Source organism: Manihot esculenta, chromosome 6, assembly GCF_001659605.2.
Source record: "Manihot esculenta cultivar AM560-2 chromosome 6, M.esculenta_v8, whole genome shotgun sequence".
Classification (NCBI taxonomy): Eukaryota; Viridiplantae; Streptophyta; class Magnoliopsida; order Malpighiales; family Euphorbiaceae; genus Manihot; species Manihot esculenta.
In genome coordinates, this window is record NC_035166.2 from 4,947,092 (window position 1) to 4,974,737 (window position 27,646).

The 27,646-nt window shown below is 30.9% G+C and overlaps 1 protein-coding gene across 1 annotated transcript; it reads right to left on the reverse strand.

Annotated features, from left to right (window-relative positions):
- Window positions 1–1,223: 1,223 nt before the first annotated feature.
- On the reverse strand, window positions 1,224–26,366 carry LOC110617283 (bifunctional dethiobiotin synthetase/7,8-diamino-pelargonic acid aminotransferase, mitochondrial). The gene is made up of 14 exons (XM_021759975.2): window positions 25,460–26,366; window positions 24,366–24,536; window positions 23,888–24,149; window positions 23,461–23,541; window positions 22,572–22,692; window positions 22,090–22,238; window positions 16,441–16,535; window positions 13,704–13,819; window positions 13,458–13,604; window positions 6,926–7,059; window positions 6,568–6,699; window positions 5,304–5,438; window positions 4,575–4,687; window positions 1,224–1,719 (listed from the first exon to the last, which is right to left on the reverse strand). The coding sequence occupies exons 1-14, from the start codon at window positions 26,227–26,229 to the stop codon at window positions 1,545–1,547; spliced, it is 2,601 nt and encodes an 866-aa protein (XP_021615667.1). The 5' UTR covers window positions 26,230–26,366; the 3' UTR covers window positions 1,224–1,544.
- Window positions 26,367–27,646: the final 1,280 nt, after the last annotated feature.

Consider the following 27,646-nt stretch of genomic DNA (forward strand, 5'->3'; position numbering starts at 1 on the left):
AATTATTTTATTACTTTCTCACAAAAAAACAAAAAATCTTACTCACACTGCTCAACTACTTACAATTTGATTTTATTACATACCATCCTCATTCAACATATTATCCTCATTTTATAATCCATCACTAGTTAAATACAATTTTAAATGGAATTCTTTAAATGCTATTTATTCCTAATCAAAATTATACATAAAACTTCATAAATAAAACCTTTTATTTTATTTTAAATTACTAATACTATTTATATTGAAATTTCAACAAACTGAAACTATTTATCTAAGAATCGCAATGAGTTAAAATTTAATAATACCTAAATATATTATAAGAAAAGCAAAGCCTTTTGAGATTATATTAGCAAAATTGGTAAGGCTATAAAAGAAAAATTCAAAATGTTTAATGACAAAACGAAAATTAAAAAAAAAAAATCATAAATATAACAATTGTATATAAAAAAGCACAACAACAAAAAAGAAAACTTCGTCGAGCTTTTCTTTAAAAAACTCTTATAAAAATTCAAATTATTACATTCATAAATTTAATCTATCACAACTGGTGTAAGTGACTAAATCTGAGAGGTCTCAAGTTCTACTCCCCCAATCCCCATTTCAAATAAAAAAAAAAATCCAAATTATTACAAATTTTCATCATTATATCTTCAAAATTATGGTAAAAAAAAATCGATTAAAGCCTTTTCATAAATATTTTAAGAATTTACTATATTTTTATATTTTTAATTTCCTAAAAAAATCTTTAAAATACTATTTCTATTATTTATTCTATTAACTAATATTTTAAAATTAAACATAACTATTCATGCGAGTAAATATCCAATTTTATAATTTCCTAATTTAACATTTTCCTGATTTAGCATGATTCATTTTATAAAAAAAAATTGATAAATCCTTAAAAAGATCTTATAAGATCTCTTCTTTCTTTTAAACTATTTTTTTAATTAAAAAAACTAATTTCTTTCATTTTAAATAAAAAATTATTGAAATAGAAATTAATTAAATTAAATTATGTAAAAATTTTTATTTCCATTTTGCCAAAAAAATTCTTGATTCCGGAAATATGAAACGTCAACTTATAATATAAAAAGCTATGTAAAATACACATTTAATGCTCCAAATAATTGAGGAAAAAATAAACAATCTTGTATTAGAATGAATTTAGCAGCTATTAAATTAAATATTTATATTGAACTTACTAATTACCAATTAAAATATATAATAAATTCATGAATATAAATATAAATATTTGATCAAATGATGACATAACTCACATTCATATAAATTTAAGTTGCGGCACTAAGAATTCGTAAAAGCTAAGATTGTAACTAGGGATGACATAATTAAAGGATTCTTTGCATAGGATTGCGTCACTTCGAGTAGAGGGCTTCCAAGCTATTACACGACCGCAAGATTGCATCCCATTTGCAAAAGTAAAGCACATAACAATAATCCTAAAAAGGTACCACTTTTCTTTCAAATAGGGAAAATGCAGACTGAAATTTACTGTTCAGAGCTAACTAGAAGCTTGCAGCTGTTTAACTTTGGCTGAACTCGTCAAGTCTTGTGTGAAGTTTGATGAGAAGTTGGTTGCAGATCTCGGGAGATGCACAGGGCCCGCAAAGAAGATAGATGACATTACCTAAAGGTCTCATGTAAACACCGTCTTCGCGTAGCCTCTGAAGAAAAGGACGTGCGTATAGAGATCCATAACTGAATCAAAATCAGCTGCTTTATCAGGCATTTGTGTCAAAAAACAAAAAAACTGCATAGGAAGCAATTACTGGAAGAGACGTTTCAGCATGCAATGCGTAGGATAACGGCTTGATATTAAAGGGTGTTTGGTTAGCTGCATACATTGGAACAGACACCTAAGAGTAAGTTTTAATAATTTGCTACCAAAATCAGTTACAAGTTATTGCACAAATTCCATCAATTTTTTACAACTGAAAATTGAACTCATCAAGCTATTTTCTCAATCATTATATCAACTATACCTGTTCAACCATTTGTCTAGGCTTTGCCCAAATGCTTGCATTTTATAGGCCTGAACCGAAGCCCACTTTGCGGGAAGCCTTCACTAGGCTGGACCCAGACAAGGTTTCAGTAACTCTATATGGTCAACCAGTGTGAGTTTGTATATAACATTTAATAATACAAATCTAAATATGATTGGTGTTCCATAATTTATGGAAGTACCATAAAACCAGCAGATTGTTACATCAAGTTTCTGTCAGAAAGGCTTGATGCCTCGCGCTATAAACAATAAGAAGCATTCTTACGTGGACATTAGGGGCGTGTACCGTGTAGTAAACAATTTTAACCTCAATGTCAAACTTATTTTAATGTAGTTTGGTTCTCGAGTTAAAAGGTTTGGTTTAGTTAACAATTTGATTTTCAATTCTCATCTCAATCGTCAAAGGAGGTATTTCTTCTTTTGCCTTCTTGACATCTTCCATTCATCCTTCATAAGAATTATAAGCTCAGATGAACAGGACTCACCATCTTCTAATTTCAGCTGAACATTTGTGTTGCTCTTTGATTAAATTGCTCTACACCAAAATACAGGAAAAGAACTTATGCACATCAATGATCAACCTCTACCTCACCAACCGACCAACCTTACAGCAACCCAAGAGCTTTGACAGCCTCTTATACTTTCTCGTCAAACCTTGCAGTAACCCCCCCCCCCCCCCCACCCCCCCTTTCCCATTGATGTCATAGGCTGCTTACAGCAATCTACCAAAGAGCTTTGGCAGCCTCTTACACTAACATTGCAGTACGCTTTCTCATTGATTATTGGCTGCTTACATCCTTCTTCAAGCAACTTCTTATCTTCACCACCATGAAGAATTATTGCGTCAACCATTACCCCAGGAAATCTTAATTATATGGACTTGGATTTCTTTTGAATCAACTTCACCAATCTTTCCATTTTCAGATCCATTGCTCTCCATATCTTTTAAAGTTTCTAACAATAATTTCAAGCATTCCAAGTTCCAAATTAACAACCTCTTGATCCAAGCTTGTACTTCCATGGTCTGGTCGTAGAAGGGCTAGGGTAGTATCTCCAGAAGGTTGCAACACCAAGCAGAAAAAAGAAACAGAGTAGCAGAAAGGGAAAGTCAAGGGACGGTTCTGATTGTTGAGAAGAAATGACAGGAAAAGAGAAATTTGGGCCAGAAAGAAGAATAGCGGGGAGCATAAGAAGAGAGATGAAATTTAGGAAGCAATGAAATGGTCTGCTTAGATACCAACTGTTTACAGAGGCCAAAATTCTGAATTGTTCTAGTGCACCAAAACCAAAGAAGAAAGAAAAGATAAGAGGGACATAAGGAGAACAAAAGCAGAGAAGGAGATTAGAGAGGAGGGGGAAGGAAGAGATAAGGTAAAGACAGAAAGAAGAAAGATACATGTATTATTGATTGAACCTTTGAATATTTTTCAATTACAATGCAACGGCTTCACACAATCACTCCCTATGTTCTATTATTGGTTCTTAGCTACTACTAACCACTCATTATCATCTCAACTAACTCGCCTAACCACCCCAACTTTCATTAACATCCTTAGTTATAACAGAATGCGAACCCATTTCAAAAGTCTTCTTTAAAATCTAAACCCATCTACTCATTGTGCCTGTAACGCTGTTCATATTCTTTATCTGCTTCATCTTTCATTCTTCCTCCTTGTTCTTCTTCCTTGATGATGATGGAGGGAACAATGGAGGCACCAGGCAGCCACATGCAGATGCAGTTATGCGGATCCATACTGATTGAGGAAAGGGGCAACAGGGGCACATACAGACAGGCAGTTATTACATTCTCCTCTTCTTTTTTTCATATGAAAAAACTACAGATTTGACTGATTTCCCTGGTTTAGTGGTTTGTGGATACTTTTTATTATTTAACTGCTGAGGAAGTGAAATTGATAATTGTTGTGTACATTAGTTGAGAATTTGACAGGTTATCATGTTGATTCTTTGATGAACTGAAATTTGTAGTTTCTGCACATGAACTTTTGCTTCCCTATGTTGAACTTTTTGTGCATTTGGCATAAATATTGAAAAATCTTGCTTGTTTGCATCTATGTATCAGAAATTGATGGAGCGAACAGAACCGAATTAAAAATTTCGGTCCAGTTTAATCTTATTTCTTCTATACTTTTGTTCAGTTTCCATAATTTTATGTGTCAACTTTTTGGTTTGGTTTGGTCTGAAACTGAACCAACTAATTGCACAGCCCTTAGCATATGTGACATTCCCAAGTGCTTGTCACAAACACATCAATGTCTAAGCAGTTCCTATAAGGGTCAAATTTGATGCTGGTGGCCTATAATGCAATGATTAAAGAATATAGTTTATCTTTCCTCCAGCAAAATTTAGCAATGGAACATTAGGATTCGCTTCTTGTTTGGAAAAGAAGTTTCCCAATAACTGAGTAAGGGCCATTCATGACATGCAGCAGATAAATAGCAATACTTGAACTAGAAAAGAAGTTCATAATCATGGAAGTAATTTATGCACATGAAATGACGGAAAGAGAAAGAGCAAGCATATGAGACAATACCCAGCATTATTCCCTTCTGCTCGTAGTTCTAGAGCAAATAGAGTTCCCAATGCAACCACTCTTTGAACAGAAGGATGCGACGAGATCTGTTGCACCAGTTTCACATTCCATAACTGCAAGGATTAAAATACAATATGAAATCTTCATAGATAACAAACAGAAAACCAGTGACACCCTTCCTCTTTTTTTTTTTTTTTTGTTTTTTTTCGTTTTGGGTAGATGAATAGTTGGCAGTGCTTTTTTTTCTGGCCGGGGAAATGAATAGTCAGCAGTTCTCTTTTTTCATTGTTTAATGGTACATGCAAACTAGCTTGGAATGAAGGGAAATCAATAAAGAGAATCATCCAGGGGAAATTTTTTTTTTTAAATAATAATGTTAAAAATAAAAAGTAGCCCCTATTTCTAGCCAATTAGGGGAATTGAGTAACCAGTTAACTCAGTTCCATGGTTGCTAAGATATCAAATCAGATCGTATAATTTCAGTTCAGCATGCTGATTCAGCAGTAATATACAGTGCGTGTGCTTTGTTTGTCCTCTGCTCCTCCCCCCCAAAGACACCAAAAACCTTTTGTATTGGAGATGGAGTAGAAAATTGGAGTGAGTTAACTTAAGTTGCTGTGAAAATCAACATTAGTTAGATGCAGATGGTAAAGAGGCATACCAAAGAAAAGTCATACACTAAGTACAAAATAAGCTCATGTATGGTCAACATTAATAAACTCCACGTACCTCCCTAAGCAACCCTTGTTCAGCAATGACATTATGATTTGTCAGGGGATCCTTGAACCATTTAATGGATTTAGCAGCAGCTGTGCACCCAATAGCATGAGCAGAGTACGAGTGTCCATGCAACAGGGCCTTGAGCTACAACCAGATTCAAATAGATGTAAATGACTTGTACGTTCTGGCCATACATTCCAAATCCTATTGCTGACATAATAAGCTTTATAAAAAATGCTCAATTGAATAGAAAAAGAACTGTTTGAATAGCATATACTAGCATCACTAAAAACATTATTAAAACACTTTTAGGAAAAGGTTTTATTGACAATATCAGGAAACAGCAGGAGAGCAACAAAATTCTGGTTTTAACTCTACAACATAGAAGAAAGAGGAAGGAATCCTATAGAACTAGTCTTGATTTAAAATGGATCAGCAGACCTGGTCTACCAATCTATTCTAACTACCGAAAAATTCCTAAACAATTTTGGGCGGAACAGGCATTGTAATTCTTTCTACTTTTCAAGATATAATAACAGACCAAGAAGCTTGACTTGAATGAATTGACAGAGCAATCTTGTGTCATATATGGTAATCTTTCTGATATCCAAATTGAATCCAAACTTTCTATTTGTGAAGAGAGAGAGAGAGGGAGAGGGAACAGGTTTCTAATATTATTCCTCTCAAACCACACCAGTTGATACTTTAAGAGTTCTTTTTTTTCAGTGGAAGACAAGTAAAGCACTCACATCCATAAATAATCGCAAGAAAAATCAAACCAGAATTTTGAAGTAAAAAAGTTTAATATTTGGAAAGAAGAGATCACAACTGTTGAATTATCATTAAAAAATTTAACATCCTTAACAACATGGAAAACTTAAACGCATCGAAATTCAGATTTTGAAACTTCAGATTGACTCAACTACCAGAATATAAATTGAAAATCTCCCAAAGGCCAAAGGTTATACATCTAGAAAATGGACCAATATGGCCATAAAAGGCATAGGTACTTTGGCAAACAATTTAAACCCAATTCAGTTGCAAATGCATCCAAGCTGTCAAGGAAACATTGTTTCAAGAATCTAATTGTCATATGAGCAACATGAAGCAGCTTCTGTGACATCTTCATTCATATTGGAAAATAATGTTGGTATAAGAGGGAACTGTGCAGTCAAAGAGCAACGGAAGTAGGCACAAGTAAAATCTCACAACTCGTCAGGTAAATTTCTGGTGCTAAATTTTGGTATTAAATAAGCCCGCTGCAATATACTACCTTTGAGTCTCCAATAAATGAATCAAAAACTTCTTCTGTAGCCAATGTGGCAGCCAAGGGTATCATCCCCCCAGTCATCAGCTTTGCATAGCAGGCTATATCTGGTACACAACCAAGTAGTTCTGCTGCACTCTGATGAAATAAGATAAAAGAAGGATAAGCTTCCAAAAAAATAATAATAATGGAGTCTAATTGTTTTAGTGAAATTCACAAATTGAGCACTATGATGAAATAAAAGAAGGATAAGCTTCCAAACAAATTAAATGCAGCCTAATTGATTTCCACTAAATTTAGTGAAATTCACAATTTTTTTTTTTTTGGAGGGGGGAGGGGAGAATGAGAAATGAAGGCAACCAACCTCAGCTCCGAGACGCCAGAAACCCGTAAAGACTTCATCAAATATAACTGGAATATTTCTACTTCGGCACTCATTTACAAGTACCCGTTGGAAAAGTGGATCAATCATAAGCATTCCACCAGCACCTTGAATAACTACAGAAAAGTCCAACTGGCAGAGAATTAAAAATACTGAGAATTCAGAATCAAGTCTAGTACCACCCACACTGAAGACATGGCAAACATGCTGAGGCCCAGTAGCAGATCAGCTAGTCATGGGTTCCATTGAAAAAGAAAGGAAAAATAAATGAAATTGATTTGTTGGATATGACATGAAAATAAATTGTTGTGCATGCAAATACAATTTCCTTGGATTCATGTGTCTTATCAGCAACCAATCAAATGGACAAAAATGGAGAGCTTAGAAAATTGAAAATTTGGAAAAACACAAAACAGAAAAAAGAAATGCATAGAAAAAGATGAACAGTTAATTGCAAAAAGTTATTGTTATCATTCTAAAATCTTCAAAAGTTTGTGATCATGTTAGAAAGGGTGACTTTGGTGCAACGACAAAGATACTCCATTTGAGGCTTAGGACACGGGTTGGACTAATTACGAAATAGGCCCAAACCTTCTCACATTTGGCAATCTAATCTAAATGAAACTACAAAAATTGGCCCATTTTTTAAAAGATTTGTTAAGATTTTATACAATTTTTTTGAAATTATGAAATATGTAATATTTATCCATTTTTTTCTTTAACATATTATTCATCTTTGTCGTTCATGATGTATAAGTTATCTTGTAAGTTCTATACACCTATCATTAGTTTCTCCTTTAAGCCATTTGATTATTTCATGCCTCTTAGGTTTCACCATCGAGGTTCTAGGTTGCATAAATTGTTGTTCTTTAAATTTATATCTAAAGCAACTAACCCATGCCAGGTAATTAGAGCTTCAACAAGGATAAGCAATTCTTAAATTGAGCTTTATCCCCTCTTCTAGCGAGGAAATATCTAACTGGCTATAGTTATCTATACTCTTAAAAGTAATCTAGTGTAGTTCCTCTTTTCTTCAAAAGGTGTTTGCCAAAACCAAATCATGAAATTTAAAATGGTTTTCCCCTTCTTCATTCCTACTATATCCAAACCCTCCCTGCACTCATTCAACTATGGCCCACAAATCCTAGTGATAAATCTATCACCTCCACCCCCCCACCCCCAAGGGAAAAGAGAAAAGAAAATAAAAAGAAAAGCCTAACAGCAGAAAAACTGTCAATTGTTTTATTAGCCATGTCAACTCAAAGCAAAGATGGCATTAACAACTTTTGTACCCTCAAGGATAGTAGAACTCTAAACACAGATTTATGTCTGCCACAATTTGCAAAAAGGCCTATGGTTACTACAGGACATGTAGATCCTATGCCGAGTAATTAGAGGTTCACCGAGGATAACTTAGAAATTCCTACCATGAGCGCTATCCCCCCTTCTAGGGAGGAATATCTAATTGGCTACAGTTACTTATCCTCTTAAAAGTAATCTAGTGTAATTCCCCTTTTCTTCATAAAAGTGTTTGCCAAACCAAATTATAAAAATTTAAGAAAAAATTACTATATAGTCCCTGTGTTATAGAAAAATTCATTAATTAATCATCGGTTTTGAAAAATGTATTAAAACGTCCTAGAAGTTTGAAAAAATCTACTAATTAATCACTCTGTTAATTTTAGCTATTAAGCATTGTATAAAGATCTAAAATGCCGTCAATATGAAGGGACTACTAAGTAGCATTTCTATAAACCTAAGAGACCAACTAATAAGTTTTTCTAAACTATATGGACTAAATAGCAAAATATTTAACAACTAAAACTAATGAAAGGACCAATTAATAGATTTTTTAAAATTCAAACACATTTTAAAGTATTTTTCAAAACTAAAAGACTAATTAATGATTTTTCCAATAACACAGAGGAGTAAATAGTAAATTTTCCAAAATTTAAAATGGTGTTCCCCTTCCTCATTCCTACCATATCCAAACCCTCCCTACACTCGTTCAACTGTAGCCCACATCTCCTAATGGTAAAGCTAAACATTCCAAAAAAAAAAAGGGCTAACTATAGAGAAACTATCAATTGATTTATGATGCTTACCATCTCAAAGCAAAGATCCATCAACAACTATTTACCATAAGGTTAGTCATAGGCGGAGCCGATGTGGGGCAAGGGGGCATTAGCCCCTTGAAAATTTTCAAATTATGTAGAGGTATTTAGGTAGTTTTACATATAGCAAGAAAAATTATCATTAGATCGCTATATATTTAAAAAATTTATCAGTTAGTTCTTATTCCAAAATTACTCAATTAAGATATAATAGAATAATTTAAGTCCCTAAGTTTTAGCATAATTGATAGATCGAACCATGCATTTTTAAAACCGAACACTTAAATCCCTATATAATCAGTCCGTCCAAATTAAAAGTCTCTCCATCCATTTTTTCTGTTAAAACTGTTGAAATATCTTTATTACCCTTTTTAAATGGATAAACTATACTTGATTCCTTGAGTTTTGACATAATTAATGAATCGATCCTTATATTTTTAAAAGCATATACTTAAATTTCTCTATAATCAATCCGTCCTTATCTATTATAATTTAAGCATTTTGATCTCTCATTTTTTATTTGAAAGAACACTCAAGTCCCCATTAACTTTTGTCTATAATATCTTATTTAACTAATTTTTAACATTTTTTTTTCCAATTTCCATTCATTAAAATACTTAATACTTATAATTTTAAATTTTTTAGAAAATACTTACAATTTCAACTATTTTTAAGTGGTACTAAATAACCTTTAAGTAGGTTGTAAATTCTTATAAAGAGTATTTTATAAAACAATTATACTTTCAGAAGAAATTTGATCATTCACTAATTCATGGAAAAACTATAATTTTAAACGGATTAAATATAAAGGAATTTAAAGATTTAGTTTTAAAAATACAAGGATTGTTTCGTTAATTACACTAAAACTTGGGGACCAAAGTGTAATTTACATAATATAAAATTATTCATCCATATTGGAAGGACCTTTAATTTTGACGAATTGATTATTTAGAGTTCAAGTGTTCGATTTTAGAAATACAGAAACTGATTCGCTAATTACTAATCCGTTAATTACGTTAAAATTTAGAAACTAAAGTGTAATTTACCCTAAAATATTTTATACTTTATAAAATTAAACTCTATAATCTTTTTATCAAATAAATCCATATCCGCCTTTAATATTTATGTTATTTAGTTCATTTAATTTTAGTTGTTCATTTTGTTTTGTCCCCCCATTCTCTCTTTTTTCCAATTCAAAAAATTTACTTTTCATCTTTAAAATTTCAACTCCAATACCTAAAATTTATTTTAAATGATTCACTCATTGCCTAATTTAATCTTATACGCTATTTTTATTATTAAGAAGGAAAATATAAATTAATGGGTAATAAATTAGATAAATTAAATTTAAAAAATCTTAAATATAAATAAAGTATTATTTTTATAAAGGCCTATTAATCCAAACAATCCAAACGTTTTGATCAACTAATGTTTATATTCTAAACTTTAAATTTTAAACAATTAAACCAAACTTTTAAAATTTGTTACGATTTTATTCATGAGTGCCACATGTCATCCCATGTGGCTTTTTTATTATTTTTTAATTAACTATATTTTTATCTTTTGGACGAAATAATCCAAATATTTTTGTAACTTCACATTTATATCCCAACCTTTATGTCTATTGGACAAAATAAATCAATTTTTTTACAAATTTACATTTATATCCTAATATTAAATCTTGAAGGTGAGAATACAATTATTAAAATACTGAAACAAAAAAAATGTGTTAAATTGATCAATGGCTTACTTTGCAGCTCTAGTTGCAAAGAAAATAATAGAATCTAAATAAATAGAGTAACAATAAAGAAAGAAATAATAATAAGGGATATTAGTTTGGAGAAAAACACAATTATTTATCTCTTCTAACCATCTTCTTCTCCAAACTAACCTCCTTGCACATTGTTTTTATTTTCATTATCATTCATTTAGGTTCTATCCTCTCCGTTACCTCAAAACTACAAAAAAGGCCATTGACCAATTTGGTATTTCTTCTCGTCAGTGCCTTGTCTAAAGATGCGACCACTGATCTTCTAGTGTCTTAATAATTGTTTTTGCAACTATTCAATATTAAAATATTAGAATATAATTGTGATTTTTCTAAAAAAGTTGGATTATTTTGTTTAACAAACTAAAAGGTTGGGATATAAACGTGGATTCATAAAATTATTTAGGTTATTTTAGCCAACAAGTAAACAATATAAATTAAAAAATAATAAAAATGCCAAGTAGGATGATAGGCTGGCACTCTCAGTTTTTGGTCAAAATTAATTTGTGTTCATAGATAAAATCATGATAAATTTTAAAAGTTTGGTTTAATTGTTCAAAATTAAAAGTTTATAATATAAATGTGATTTGACCAAAACATTTGAATTATTTAGGTTAATTGGCCTTTTATAAATAATAGGTTAGATTATTTAAATTTAGGAAAAATGAAATTGAAATAGTGTTTCTATAGCTAATAAGTCAAATAACTTATATTTTTTTAAAAAATAAATTTTATACTAAATATTATATTAAATTATTATGTTACTTTAACAGTGTTATTTCTTTTACGGGTTTGCATACCACAACCATAGTAGAAAGTTTTTTCTACAATAAATTTTATTAAAAGTCAATTTTGTAATAGAATGAGAGATGAACTATTGAATGTTTGATTGTTGACTTATATTGAAAGATATATTCATAAATATATTATTAATAAAGTTATTAATAATATATTTTTTATGCTACACAAGAATTACCCAAAGTAGGCTATAAACTATCACTACAAAATAGGTCCAGGTAGCAAGGATCTATAAGTGAGTAATGTGATCCCACCTGAGAAAAGAAAGATCTGGACGCCTTAACACCCTGTTTGTCATCAAGACTAGCCCTTCCCCGAATAGATCGAGTCTCAATACAAAGTTAGTATTAGCAGGCAGGATCACCCAACCTATCAGCTGGCAATATCCTTTATTACGCAGCAAGCCACATCATCGCCAAATTATTAGAAAATCCTATATTTAATTTCTATCTCTTTATAGTATAAAACAATATAACATCATATAAAAGGAGAAAGACCTCAAAGGTAAAAGTACGTTATTCTATTATACTACTCAAGTTCTAAGCAATTCATTATTTTTGCAGGTCTAGTCAATCACAGCACAATTCTGTTTTCCGATCGCATCAATTTTAATCAATAAAAAATAGATAAATTGTAATTTAATTATAACATTTTAACATTCTATAAAATTTTTATCTCCTGCATTACATTATGTGTTTGATAATAAAAATGAAACTTATAAATAGAGAAATTACTACTTAGTCCTTATTGTATGGAAAAACTCACTAATTAGTCCCTCGATTTTGAAAAATTCATTTAAACGTCCCTAACATTTTAAAAAGTCTATTAGTTATTCCCTTTGTTAATTTTTATGTTAAATATTTTACTATTAGTCTTTATAATTTTGAAAAACTTATTAGTTAGTCCCTCAAATTTTTAAAAAGTTTACTAATTAATCCCTCTGGACGCCTTAACACCTAGTTTGTCATCAAGACTAGCCCTTCCCCGAATAGATTGAGTCTCGATACAAAGTTAGTATTTATCTTTTATTACGCAGCAGGCCACATCATCACCAAATTATTAGAAAATCCTATATTTAATTTCTATCTCTTTATAGTATAAAACAATATAACATTCATATAAAAGGAGAAGGATCTCAAAGGTAAAGGTACGTTATTCTATCATACTACTCAAGTTCTAAACAATTCATTATTTTTGCAGGTCTAGTCAATCATAGCACAGTTCTGTTTTCCGATCGCATCAATTTTAATCAATAAAAAATAGATAAATTGTAATTTAATTATAACATTTTAACATTCTATAAAATTTTTATCTCCTGCATTACATTATGTGTTTGATAATAAAAATGAAACTTATAAATAGAGAAATTACTACTTAGTCCTTATTGTATGGAAAAACTCACTAATTAGTCCCTCGATTTTGAAAGATTCATTTAAACGTCCCTAACATTTTAAAAAGTCTATTAGTTATTCCCTTTGTTAATTTTTATGTTAAATATTTTACTATTAGTCTTTATAATTTTGAAAAACTTATTAGTTAGTCCTTCAAATTTTTAAAAAGTTTACTAATTAATCCCTCTGTATCAAGAGTATTTTAGATTTGTTTATAATACTTAACAACTAAAATTAACAGAGAGATTAATTAGTAAATTTTTTAAAACGTCGGGGACGTTTTAATGTATTTTTCAAAATCGAGGGACCAACTAATAAATTTCTCCATATCATAGGGACTAAGTAGTAATTCCCCCTTATAAATAAATAGTCATAAAACCTAAACCAAATTACAGAAATGAAAAGACAAGAAACGTAAAACCAAATACTAATGGTTCTCTTGCCTGGTTCTATAATCAACGCTCCAATATGGATCGTTCTGTTTGATCTTGAATATGGTGATAATTGCTGTGATATATACGACGAATAAATTCCATAGAGATCTGATTTATCCCTGCTCTTGTGAAAAATATCATCACGAGAGCTGAAGGCTGTAATAGGAAGAACATGCTAATCACTAAATGAAAAGAGAGAATAGTAGTAGCCAGTGTAAATAAAAATTAAAAGGGATAAACTTCATGTTTACTAACCCATGTCTTTACAAATCACATTCCCAGAACGCATCCCTTCAGGAAAGCAAAGTTTCCATATTCTGTTGCACATACAGACTGTAGGAGGATCCAGAAAAAGGCCTCTGCCAGTGTACCTGTGAAAATATGTATGGTAAATGATTGATTGCGTTCAATCATTGATTGCTTCTCACCATTGTTTTTCCTAATCACAGTGAGGATGTAAATGAGCTGAATGGCTTACAGTTTCAGTTTAACTCGGCTTATTTGCTTAATAAGTTGAGTTAATTCACGCATTTATTAATGAGCCAGCTTGCAAGTGTAAATGAGTCGAGTATTAGTAAGCATAAGCTAGGCTTGTTTATACAATTCAAGTCCCAGTCACTCAATTGCCCTAACTAAAAATAACTATTTCTCACCTACTTAACTGAGCATAGCAATTGACAACTATTTCCTCCATTTTCCCATTCATACCAACCTTCTTCCTTCAATACGCAACAGACAATTAAAACCACAATTTCTTTTATATTTCATCATTTGTACTTATCCATCCACAAGAATAACAGCTTTAGATCAAAGGAATAAAATAAAAGAGCAGGGTGAAAATACAAATTGCAAGTAAAAATTAACGAGAACTTACCACAAAAGCATATGATCTAGTGATGTGCCTTACGGTGGGATAAGAAACAATAAATAATTACAATTGTTTGGAAGCACTTGTACACCAAGAATAAAACACAAAAAATAAGAAATTTTTTATGTTGAACAAAGTGAGATGAAACAATTACAAAGTAAAAGCCGAAAAAAAAAATAAAAATAAAAGAAAGGATAGATAAATAGAGATTAACTCCCTTTTATTAAGTTATTACACCACAAAAGAAAATTAAATACCTTATGATGTCACAAACAAAGAAAGATGATAAGTAAAAAATTTCACCATACTTATAAAAGTAATAAGAAATATGATAAATCAAAATTTTCACCATACTTAAATAAAAGTAATAAGAGATAAACAAGATTGCAAATCTGAATATATTAACCAGTATCTTCAAATTACATAGCACACAAGCCTATTTATATAGGCTCATAAAAAGAGTCCTACTTAGAATAAACTACTAAAACCTATTATACTTGGTTTAAGCAGTCCTATTATATAAATAAACATAAAATACTAATTAAAATAAAAGTCTTATGGCTACCCCAATAATCTACACAGCCTAAAAAAAAAAAAAAGAAAAAAAAGATAAAACTTGATTTTCTAGTAGATGTCAGACTTAGAAGTAGGCAATTACTATGCTTTTAATTTAAGGCTAAATTTTCAGAAGAAGTAAATCATTTTTTAGTCTTCATGTCTGCATATTCTAGGAGTCCCAAAACTCTCCCAAAATCAAGCTTTTCACACCACTTAAGAGTTTTCCAATCACAGGAAACTTCTTCACATTTTGACAAAATGAATGTTTTATCCCTGTGAGGTGATAATTTCGATTCAAATTCCACTTGGGCTTGATCTTCTACACCTCAAAATGGGCTCAAATTCACTATTTTAATCAGGTCCACAGACCCATAAACCTTGTACACACCATGCTTCTTTCACCAAACAAACATGCTTGTGATTGACGCACTTGAAGGCTCCATGAATAATGACTACACATGGCTCATGATGAGGCACATCAGCTAGCAAACTCATTGAAGTGGAAAAACATTCCAATTTCTTGAGATAAAGATGGGTAATCGTTTAAATCAATTTTTTTTTTTAATTTGGTTTTTCTGTTTTCTTCTTTCCTTAAAACAAAACTTTATATGAATATTAAATATGCCAAGTCACATATAAAATACATGAGCATAAATCATATTATGCGTGTGTCTGTATCTATAAGTTTAAGAAATAGGTTTAGATTGACTTCATTTTCTTTTGGATCTAAATGGCATATGGCATTTTCTTTGAATCTTTTCTCCACTCCTTATCTACTATGTTGAACTGTGTTTCGAGTAAAATTAACTGAGCCACTATATAGTTAAGCAAAACTAGCCTACCCATGTCAAGCAGAAAATGTAATTATGTGAGCCAACCAGCTAATAAGTTGCTTGAGATTCACTCAATTAATACAAATGACATAACATGTACTCAAGGATATTTAAACAAACACATTCCAAACTGAATAAGCCATTTGTTTTCTCTTACAGCTCCATTCTAGAAATAAAAAGAGAAAACCAACTAGGATAATCATCCTACCAAACATAAAAGTTGTAAAAGTTATAGTAGTCTAACAACAATGTCGCTAGAAGTAACAAGCTATGCAATTCATGAATAGTATTCACTGCATTGCATGTAGCACAACTAACCCTGGTTTTACATGGCTTATCATCCTAAGAGGACTTTAACCTGAATGAATTTAGTTTCACCATAAGGTAGGAGGCATTATACATGAAAGCACTAGTTAGTGACATCAGCTCTAAAAGTTAACACTTCCAAAATAGAGTTTAAAGTAGCTTTGAAATATGCTTCTAGGTAAGATATACAATTCATGAATAGTATTCACTGCATTGCAGGTAGCACAACTAACCCCGGTTTTACATGGCTTATCATCCTAAGAGGATGTTTCAAACCTGAATGAATTTAGTTCACCATAAGGTAGGAGGCATTTTACATGAAAGCACTAGTTAGGGACATCTAGCTCGAACAGTTAACACTTCCAAGATAGAGTTTAAAGTAGCTTTGAAATATGCTTCTAGGTAAGATAAATAAATAAACACATACCATGGTTGCTGAAGAAAGCCTGTATATGATGATGGTGCTTGTGCTTCCATTGCACCCAAAGTATCACCATGATAAGATCCTTTTAGTGCTAGCACCTAAAATTAAACCACATTCAGGTTACAATCAATTTGATGAAGAACACCTCATCTCAAATTTTGTATAATAAATTTGTACATTTTAATTATAAAAAAAATGCATACAAAAATGTGTAAGAAACACTCAAGCAACTTGATCATCCCATATTGGGTATTACCAAGAATTGAGGCTTTTGACCGGAAGATGGGTTTGAAAAACTTATTTAAAAGTTGAAATTTATTTACGATTTGGTGGTGTTTTTTAGCCAGATGTAAGTTAAAACCGTGTCTATCTAATTTTTGAAATTAAAAAAAAGGTCGTTGCGAGTATGGATTGCGTCTGATCTAACATGACTCCCACAGCATCAAGCATCCGCGGCTGGACGCTACTATATGTAGCATCCCAAAGCTGGATGCAACTTATACTAGCGTCCAACTACTTTTCTGTTTTTTTTTATTAAATCTGAATACTAAATATTAATAAAATTAATTAATATATTAAATTGTTTATGGTTTTAGTAATTATTCTTATTTTATTTTTATTCAAACTTTCATTTTATTTTTAATTAATTATGTAATTTTATAATTTATTAAATCATTTTTTTTTAGTTATAAAATAAAAATATTAAATAAATAAATTTGGTTATTCATTCACAAGCTGAGTTACGAACTACAAAAGTAGTTTTTTTATGGACAATAACCTAACAAATAAACAATTCCAATTATAAAAAAATAAATAAATCCAAAATCAAATTTAATAGGTTGAGTGCTTGATATCTAAAAATAAACTTTAACATAATTAAAAAGAAAAAATAATTTAACCAAACAAATAAATAATATAAAGCGACTGCAATGCTATGGTGACATTGTTTTGCCAATAAATTATTGTATATTTGACTCTATATATTTATCAATAAATTATTATTTTATTTTTGTGTATTTTTTTTATTAAATTATTATGAAAATAAAGTGAGAAGCTCTATATTGCAGGTGAATTTTTATTTATGTACGTGATTTAAAGTAAATTATTTAATATGAAATATTAATAAATATTTTACTAATAAATTATTTTACAATTCTTTAATTAGAAAATAAAATAATGACATTAAATATTTTACTAAACTGTTTGTAAAAAATTACTATAAAAAGTTCCTTATTGAATTACTTATTTATTTAATTTTTTATTTTATGACTCAACAATAGAAATCTAATTTAATAAAAATTTAAACTTACATGTTTTATATGATATAATAAAACAAAACAAAAATTAGAATTAAAAAATAAAAAAATTACTACTTAATCCCTACAGTATGGGAAAATTCACTAATTAGTCTTTCGATTTTGAAAAATACATTAAAACGTCCCTGATATTTTAAAAAGTCTACTAGTTAGTCCCTCCATTAATTTTTCCATTAATTATTTTACTATTTAGTCCCCGCAGCTTTGAAAAACTTATTAGTTGGGCCCTCAGATTTTTGAAAAGTTTACTAATTAGTCCCTCCATATCACAGATATTTTAGACTTTTTTTTGTAAGATTTAACGGCTAAAACTAACTAAGAGACTAATTAGTAGACTTTTTAAAACATCAGGACTTTTTAATGCATTTTTCAAAACCGAAAAACCAACTAGTGAATTTCTCCATATCATAAGGACTAAGTAGTAATTTTCTTTTAAAAAATAAAAATTACTAATAAAATTTATAAAAAATTTAGTATATAAATTATCAATTCATAAATATCTAAATATTCAATTTTAAATAATAAAAATTAAAAATAGAAACTCTAAAACTAAATATGTCCCATCGTTGGGATAACTCCAACATTAGGACATTTCAATTGAAAAAATAAAAATAAAAAACTAACTAAACATGTCCCAACGCAGGGATAGTTGCATCCAGCCTGACAACTATTTAAAAAAAAAAATTCAAAGTTGCATCTGGCTATGATGTGTTATTTTAGTTGCAACTAAGATTTTTTTAATAAAAAAAATAACCTGATGCGATTTTAAATCGCAACTGGCTAAAAAACATCAACTTTTGATAAATAAGTTTTAGCTAAACACCTTTTGGTATATAAGTTTATAAATCCCATCTTTTGATCATTTACCCCAAGAATTGCTTATTGTTTACACTCTACAAAAGCTAATTGCACTTGCCAATTACATCCTATGTTAAGGTTTCTTACTTGGAAGAATTATTATCAGGTTCCTAGAATTTTAGAAAATTAATTAGTTTGTTTCTATTTCAAAATTACTCATTTAAAACACCCTTGTATTTTATAAATTAAACTCTTTGATCGTTCTGTCAAAGAAATTGTTAACCACCTTATATATTTATATTGTTTAGTCCCTATAATGTAAAGTTTAGATTTTCAACTTTTGGTTAATATAAAGTTTCCAGTTGAGTTTATTCTCTCAGTTTGCCCTTCTATGTGAGTATGTGTTATCTTTGGGAGCTTTAAGTTGCATCAACTTTCATACTCATCTCCTAAATTAGATTCATTTCCATCAAAATCTTCCATTGTTGGCATTGAAATTGAAGCTCTTGTACTTGCATTTAACTTAAAAGCGAGGGCTTTTCTTTTGCTTTGTGCTTCAAATGACGCAGGTGCTTAAGTACAAAAAAGCCCTTGCTTAACAAACCACAATATGCTAGGCATTTGTAGAAGTGCTTTTCGATTTGTCATTGCATTTAAGTTAGTTCTCTATGTTCTTTTTCTCTACACTGCCACAATCTGAATTCAAAATATTAAAAACTCATGGCAAGAAAAAACTAAACTCATGGCAAGAAAAAACTAACTTTTAAAATAATCATGATAAAAAGCTTTCATGAATTATAACAAACATATTAAAAAAATTATATTAAAATTTTAATCAAATAAAATATTAAAACAGAAATGTGAGAAAACTTAGCTAAATGGGTTGGGATCATGGTTTTAAAAAACGAAACCATTATTTCAAGGTTTTCTAAGTAGCCGTGGCTGTGGCTGTGGCTGTGGCTGTGGCTGTTAAGGCTATTATTTCATGGCAATTAAAAAAAAATGTATCATTAACAGCCATTTCGACCATTATGTAATGGTCATGGCCATTACTGGCCGCGACTTAACAGCTTTTACCTTCATTTGATGGGTAAAAAACTTTAAAATTGCTGGAGGAGAGAGTTTGCATGTAGTGTATAAATTATTGAAGGTAGAAGACATTTTTTTTCATTGCATTTGAAGCCTTCCACTTTCCTCAAAATCCAAAATTTACCCTTTTTTATTCCTCTAAATTATCTCTCAACTTCAAGACTCTTCAAGCGCTATTAATCAACTTCTCTACACATTTTTGCATTGAAGAGCTCAAATCATCTAAGGTACTATTGAGCAAAAGGTTAGTTATTATTATTTTTTAACAATTTTTAGATATTTTTAATCTTTTTTTAGTGAATGCATAAATAAAAATAATTAGAAGCTAGAATGTTAGATAACTTAAATTAGAAATTCAGCATATAAGTTTTTATTATTGTACTTAAATTAGAAATTCAGCATATAAGTTTTTATTATTGTTTCAATAATTTTTAGATATTTTTTAATCATATTGTTGTTTTTGGTGAATGCATAAATAAAAGTGATTAGAAGTTAGATGTTAGATTAGAAATTTAGAACTTTAGAAGTTTAGAATCATAACCTCATATGATTGCTACTAATTATCAGATGAGTTTTATGCTCTTATAAGTTATAATAAATTATAACCAAGTATTAAGTATAAAACATAAATGTAGAATTTACAAGATTAAAAAAATTATGAAAAAAGGTAGTAAGTATAAAAAATAACATGCTGTTAAAATTAAAATACAGTTTCTTCAAATAATTTAAATGATTTTGCACATTCTAATGCTAAATGCTCATTCTAATGGTAATTGAGGTTAGCTATTATGTATGATATTTAAAAATTATAGATTTTGTGTTTATTAGATATATTTGTACTTATCATTAAGTTGTATAACTTTTGATTATATCTTTAATATTTGCTAATTTCATGAATTTTGCAAATTTTTCGAAAAAAATTTGCATAGCAACAAGCCAGTACCATTACGTTATGACCGTTATAAGCTTGTTTCTAGTACGGCGACGTTATGACCATTATAAGATTGTTTCCATTACAGCGAGCGCGACTACAGCCGCGACTGCAATTTGAAACCATCATTTGGCTACTAGCTACATGCAGAGAATCTTTAAAGTTTAAACACGATAACCATCCTTACCCTATTGTTGACTACAATATGAAAGAAAATATTAATAATAAATATTAAAAATAAAAGAGTTAATGGCAAAAAAAATCCTATACTTTTGATTTTGTTACTATTTCACCTTGTATTTCCTTTTTTTTTGCCAATTAAAACTTAACCTTTTAAAATTGCTCTAATTGTACCTGCCATTACTTGTGCCCTTAAAAACTAACAAAATTGCTATGGCCACATCAATGCTGTGTTAGCATGCCACGTCAATAAATTTCAGGGTAAAATTGATAATGATTTAAAAGTTTAGATAAAATTACAACAAAACTAAAAGTATAGGATTTTTTTGGCAATTATCTATTTTATTAATATTTTTTTTAAGAGATGAAGGAATGGAAACTGAATTTATAATTTCAGATGAATTACCTATCTTTTGAGCCACTTAACCAAGTCAAACTAGACAATTAAATACTTAATTTATATATTATTAATTTTTTTGAAATCCACTCTAAATATTAGTATAATTTAGAAAAAAAAGTAGTGAATTATCATTATACTTGAGAGTTAAAAGAATAATTCAAAAAAAACATCCTAAAAAATTATTTTATTATTTTTAATATTTTTAAACTAAATCATGTTAAATATTATTTTAAATTATTTTTTAATACTTCATAACTAATATATTTAATAAAATTATTTTCTTAACAATAGTTTTAAAGTAATACTAAATAGTAAGCATATTACACAGATTTAAGAAAAATCGGTTAATAATGATTAGTCAAAATAAGATCAAGACATTATTATTATAAAATTATTGATAAAAATTAAAAAAAATTGAATAATAATATAAATAGTAATTTTTAAATATATTTAATAGTAAAAAATAGTAACTTGATAATTTTGTAAGTCTCCAACTATACAAGTAACGGTAGAGTGCATTTGGTTAGACATTAAAAGGATAAAGTTTAATTGGCAAAAAATAAAAGTATAAGGTGGAATTGCAACAAAAGTATAGGATTTTTTTAGTGATTAATTCTAAACTTTGGTGACGTGGCATGGCATGGTGATGTGGCATTGACGTGGCGAGTGACATAGCAATTCCGTTAGTTTTTTAACAGCACAAGTAATGATAGGGTACAATTGGAGCAATTTTAAAAAGTCGGATTTTAATTGGCAAAAAAAAAGTATAGGGTGGTGTAATTGCAACAAAATAAAAAGTACATAATTTTTTTTGCCATTAACTCAAAAAAGAAAATACTTTTGATATCTACCACTAATTAGCAGACAACATACAACTACATGGGCAAAGATATTTTAAAAAGTTAAAAGACAAAAAAAAAAAGACTACTGAGGCAAACCTTTAGTTCAATGGATGTTTCAGCTGTGTTATTCTTGGCATAATCTAGAAGGATTCCACTATCTACAGAAAATTTACGAAATGCCATTTTTAGGGCAATTTCAACTGCTGTTGATCCATTATCTGAAAAGTATGTCCTAGAAGCCCAGCCTGCCAAAGAAGTAAACATATCTTAATAATTGGCATCAAACATAAATCAATAATAAACAACAGGACATAGTCCATAATATAACTATAACATGGTTTAAAAGTTATAGTTTATGAAAGCATTCTAAATGCTTTATGGCAATTGTTAGAGCAAGCAAAATAAAAGAAGCGCTAAAAGAATGACTTCCCCGATTAACCAAAAATCAAAACCATTTGCCTTAGTGGATATTGTTAATCAAAACAGAACATTATTGAGAAGGGAGATTTCTGGTAATATCATCAACTAGACAAGAGTGAGAAAATATCAAAACAATTGTTTGCCATATAATTACTTACCTTTGCCTACACCCTCAAGCAAAAGCTCTGAACATTTTAAGGCTGGCTCATAAACATTCTCAGGAAACATTACATGACCAAATCTTCCAGCAGCATAGCCCATATCTCTTGCAAGCTCAATCTGAAGCCACCTAAACATATAACCACATTAAAGAACTTCAGATATGATTAGTGTAGTGCAGATGAAGCAAATGCAGGCTAAGTTTGAAGATTCAACAAAAATGATTGGGGAGGGAAGAAGTAAGCATTATGCCAAAAATCAAAGGGAAGTATTCAATGCACTAGGTCCACTACAAAATTATGCATCTTGTACTCACAAACACATGGTCCTGGTCCATCTGAAGAAAATGAAAAGCGGATGACCCTTAAATGCAAGAAAGGGCAAACTATTTCTAGTGAATCAGGCGTATCAAATAAGCTCCTAGAACAAGGGTAAGAAATTCTTCAGCCATCAAGGATACCTACCTTGTAGACTTAATCCATGCAATTCCACTGTTTATTAATTTTTCTTGTGATATTTCCTTAAATAATACAACCTTTTTTGGATTTATCAATATGACATGGAAAGTTCTAGAAATTGTTAGTATGAATAGTTAACTTTTAACAATAAAACAATAAGCTCCAAAAGCACATATGATACTCTAGATTGATTTAAATATTCAGCATACAGAATTTGGTTTTGATTTCACTCCTGATGTCATAAAAACACTAGTCTCAATAAAAAAATAAGACAATTTAATGAAAGAGGAAACATCAATAAAAAGCCACCAGTAGAGATAAAATATTTAATAAAAACAGAAAATAAAGAACAGTAGAAAATCAATCGACCATATACTAAATAGAGAATTTTAAAGAGCACTGCTAAATGTTCAAAAGTAGTAAAAGGGACCTGTAAAGTAGCATCAGGTCCTTGGGTCCACCAACTGGCACATGCATCAAATTGTTCAATCATGCACTCATTATTTTGGGCCTGTAAATAAAAATAAAATAAAGTAGCTTGGAATGTTAGAGAAACAGCTGCTTTACATCTAAATTTACAATCAATAGTATGAGAGAGGGAAAGAGAGAGGAAGAGAGAAGCACAAATGATTTGTATGCACACCTAAGCCAAGGATGGTTTAGCTCAGTGCATTTGATCATTTAGTTAACACCAATTACAACATTTCCTTTGAGCAAATAAGAAGAGGAAGATAACATGGTACAAAAGTTTTCTTTTATGGATCAGCAAATCAGAAGAGTGGAGAAAATAACATAAATAAAAGTTTAAAAACATCTACTTTTATGATGATGCACTTTTTGCAACTTCCAACACTAACCTTGTAGACTGCAAAGTTCTCCCCGCACCTTGAATCAATAACTGTAACAGTTTCTTCAGGTACAAGCCTGTGCTGAGTAAAAGGCCACCAGAAAACATCTCTTGCCTTCTTGGGCATGTCATTCAATCTCTGAATTCTTTCTGAAAATGCTAATATCATTATTCTCTTCAGAGAATTGAATATTTCCTCAGAATCACCAAACCATTCCACCAGATCATTTGACATATCTTGTGGAATAGGTGGAAGCAAAATTACAGGCACCCTAGTCATTATAGAGAAAACAGTAAGCTAACTTGTAAAGAAAACAGTGATATCCTTTAATTACAAGAAAAGTAACAAACACCAAATATTTGTTTGGTTGGTTGGGGGACAGGGGGAAGTAGTGGATATAGAGAGATTACATGCTTAAAAATAACATGTTCTGAAAATATTGTTTCAAAATTATCTACATTAAAAGAAGAGACATTTTGAAAATTACCTATTTCGCAAATATGAAATTAATGGCATTTCATTAACAAGGCCGTGATCTTCAAAAACAACAGCAACAATATCATAACCTCGAAGCTTTAAACTTTCATAAGCTGAAATGGTTCCAGAAATACCACCTAGCCGCCCATCTCCCACCAGAACACCAGGGAAGCGGAAAGGCCTACCAACACATTTAAGAAAGAAATGAATAAAATTATAATACAAAAGACTAGCATTATCGTTCTTTCTCTATATATATCTTTCATTGTTGACATTATTTTTGTTTCTCATGGTCACTATGACATCTGTAGCCATCTGTATCTTACTAGACATATTTTTGCGATGTCCAATTTTTCGCTTCCAGGCTACCTTAACATGCAGTTTTAATATCTAGCCATTCGGTATCTAGGCAGCAAAATGCACACACCTATCCAAGTATGGTTCCTTGCCACAGCATAGCAGTGATGTAGTAGCAAAGTATACATTTAACAAGTTTTAATTTAACATAATTATTACTAAACTAATTATAATTTAACTAAAATTAGATTTAGTAAAAACATAATTCTAATTTATTAAATACGAACTCAATAAGGCTTTATTTAGCTAGAACAATAAAAAATAAATAAACTTCCTAGAAAAATTTTTAAAAAAGAAAGAGGCTAAATGTCACAATATATTAAAAACAAACTCGTATTCAACCTACTCCCTTTTAAGAATTAAAATTTCAGGAGGATTTCTGTAGGCGACCACAGCTGCCAGCCCCTTGGGTCTGTCAATGCATGGCGATGACCAGAAGCAAAATAGGAGATATTCAAATGGACAACCAATTAGATATTCAAGTGCCTCAAAACATTGCGGGAACTACCCTGAAACAATTTTCATAATTTGACTGACTTGTAAGCCGGCGCTCAAACTTCATTCTCAGTATATGGTACTACTCTGCACACCTCATTTATTTCCATGACTTTGATCACTTTTTCAATACTTCCATTTCATTCGCATTAAGGACAATGAAAAAGAAAAGATAACACAAAACAATTACAAACTAATATAGGCAAAAAAAGGAAGAAAAGAAAAGGATCTTTTCACTGTAAGGTCACATACCGATACATATCACACTGTAAGGTTCCCGAAGGACCTGGACTGGCTACCCCTCCTGCAGTCTCAACCACACAGAAAACATCCATTTTCTCATTCTCACCCTTAACTTCCAAATCATTTATCAAACATTGCTGCAACATCTCTACCACAGCGGAATCCTCCACAACTCCATTCTCCCTCTCTGCCGCCAAATGAGGCGAAACAGCCTCCCTCCATGCATACAATGTCTTGGAAACTAATTCCGAAACCGAATCCCCATCACTTAAAACTGCGTTACTCTCATGAAAGTTCAAATCATGCATTCCAAAAGTGAGATTATTTATCTCCAAATGTCCGCCAATGCTAACGACCGATTTGGCGGCAGAGAGAGAGGATTTCAGGACGGAATTAGAGGCAAGGAAAGAGAAAGGAAGATTGCAGCGGGAAGCGATAGCGGAAAGTTTTGCAAAGACAAAATGGGAATCAGAGTCGGAAGGGAAACCCGTTTGAACAGGTTTGAGGTAGACGAATTTACGCCTTCCACTGGAGCATTGCGCAGGTGGGGAGAGGAGGAAGGAAGAGGCAAGACCAGCGGAGACCAGAGTTTTGCCAAGGGAAGTGTTGGAGCCCCAAATCATGTAGGTTGGGTGGGAGAGTGGAAAATTTAGTGGTGATGAAGTAGTGGTAGAAAAGAGTCTGCAAGGTTGACAATGAAGCTGAAGGAGGAAGCGGCGAAGAGAGTGCCGATGGCCATGCTGACGGCGAAGGAGGGTCGACAGGAGAGGAGGAAGCATGGCGATGAGCGGAACCCTAGAGCCAGTAGCAAGCAAGTGAAGAGAAAGAAAGAAATGTCACGTTTAAAGCGGGCGCCCGGAGTTGAAATTTGAAAGGAAAGAAGAAAAGCGGAGGCGAGGCTGCATTTCTGCGGTTGGATTGGAGGTCTAAATTGTCCTTTTCGAAGAGCACAAGTGTGAAGTGCCTATCAAGCGATAAACGTGGTAGGCCTACTCACGCTGTGTTACATCATTTTCGTCCCTAACTGAATTGTTGAAAACTTTTATATTTGTTAACGCTTGGATGAATTCCAACTCCTGAGACTTTTGCGAAATTCAATTAAATTTCACGGGTTAGAATTAAACTCCTAGAATTAAATTAAATTTAATTATGATTAAAGCCAACTCCTTTAAATTTTGTTAGAATTTAAAATAAATTTTATAAAATTTACATAATAATATTTTATGAATTAAAATATCCATAACACTATTTTTTTTCTCTCATTTATTACTTATTATAAGAATTAATTAAAAATAAATTATTATACTATTTTAATTTTTTATATTATTTTATACATTAAATGAATTAGTAATTGATACTACATGACAATTGTCTAACGTGAGTTATAGCACATTATAAAAATTTGATAAGCGGACAATACGGTCTCATGCGAGAAAAGAAAAAAAACCTATACTCCCAACATACAGTTCATTATCAAGACTTGCCCTCTCCTAAATAGGGCAAGTCTCAGCATAAAGTTACCGTTAGCAAGCACAATCTAAACGGCTTCCGTTATGCCTATAATCACGAGATTCCCGATCAGTTAATCCGGCGAAAACTTTATTCAGTAGCTGGCCATATTATCGCTAGATTATCATAAAATATTATATTTATCTCCATTTTTTTTACAGTATAAAAGGGAACCATCATAGAGATAAAAGTACGCAATTCCTACAAAACTACATTTAGGTTTTAAATAATTCATTACATTTGTCTCATTCTCTAGTTTACTAACTTGGACACCCAACAACTCACGTTTTCTTTTTTGCAGGTCTAGCCCATCACAGCAAAGCTCTGTTTTCCGGTCGTACATTTGGTTTCATTACCAGAAAATCCATTGAATCTTTTTTCCTTTTCTCTTAAAAAGAAATTTCTTTCACTTCTCTTTTGAAATGGCCAATAATTCATGAGCTGCAGCTAAGGTTGCTACCAATGAGGGTGTCATCATCTCTTCCGCCCTTAGCAGTGGACAAAACACGCCCTCAATGGTCAATAAAGCAGATCTCAACAACTTGACCAACAAGCAGATGCTCCAACACATCTAGAAATTGTAGCCTACTCTCGAGCAGTATAAGGCTTGGGGAGAGGCGTTAGTCATGACTCCCAGTGAAAGGAAAGAAGCAATTAAGAGACAATCCAAAGGGAAGGTCGAGGTCG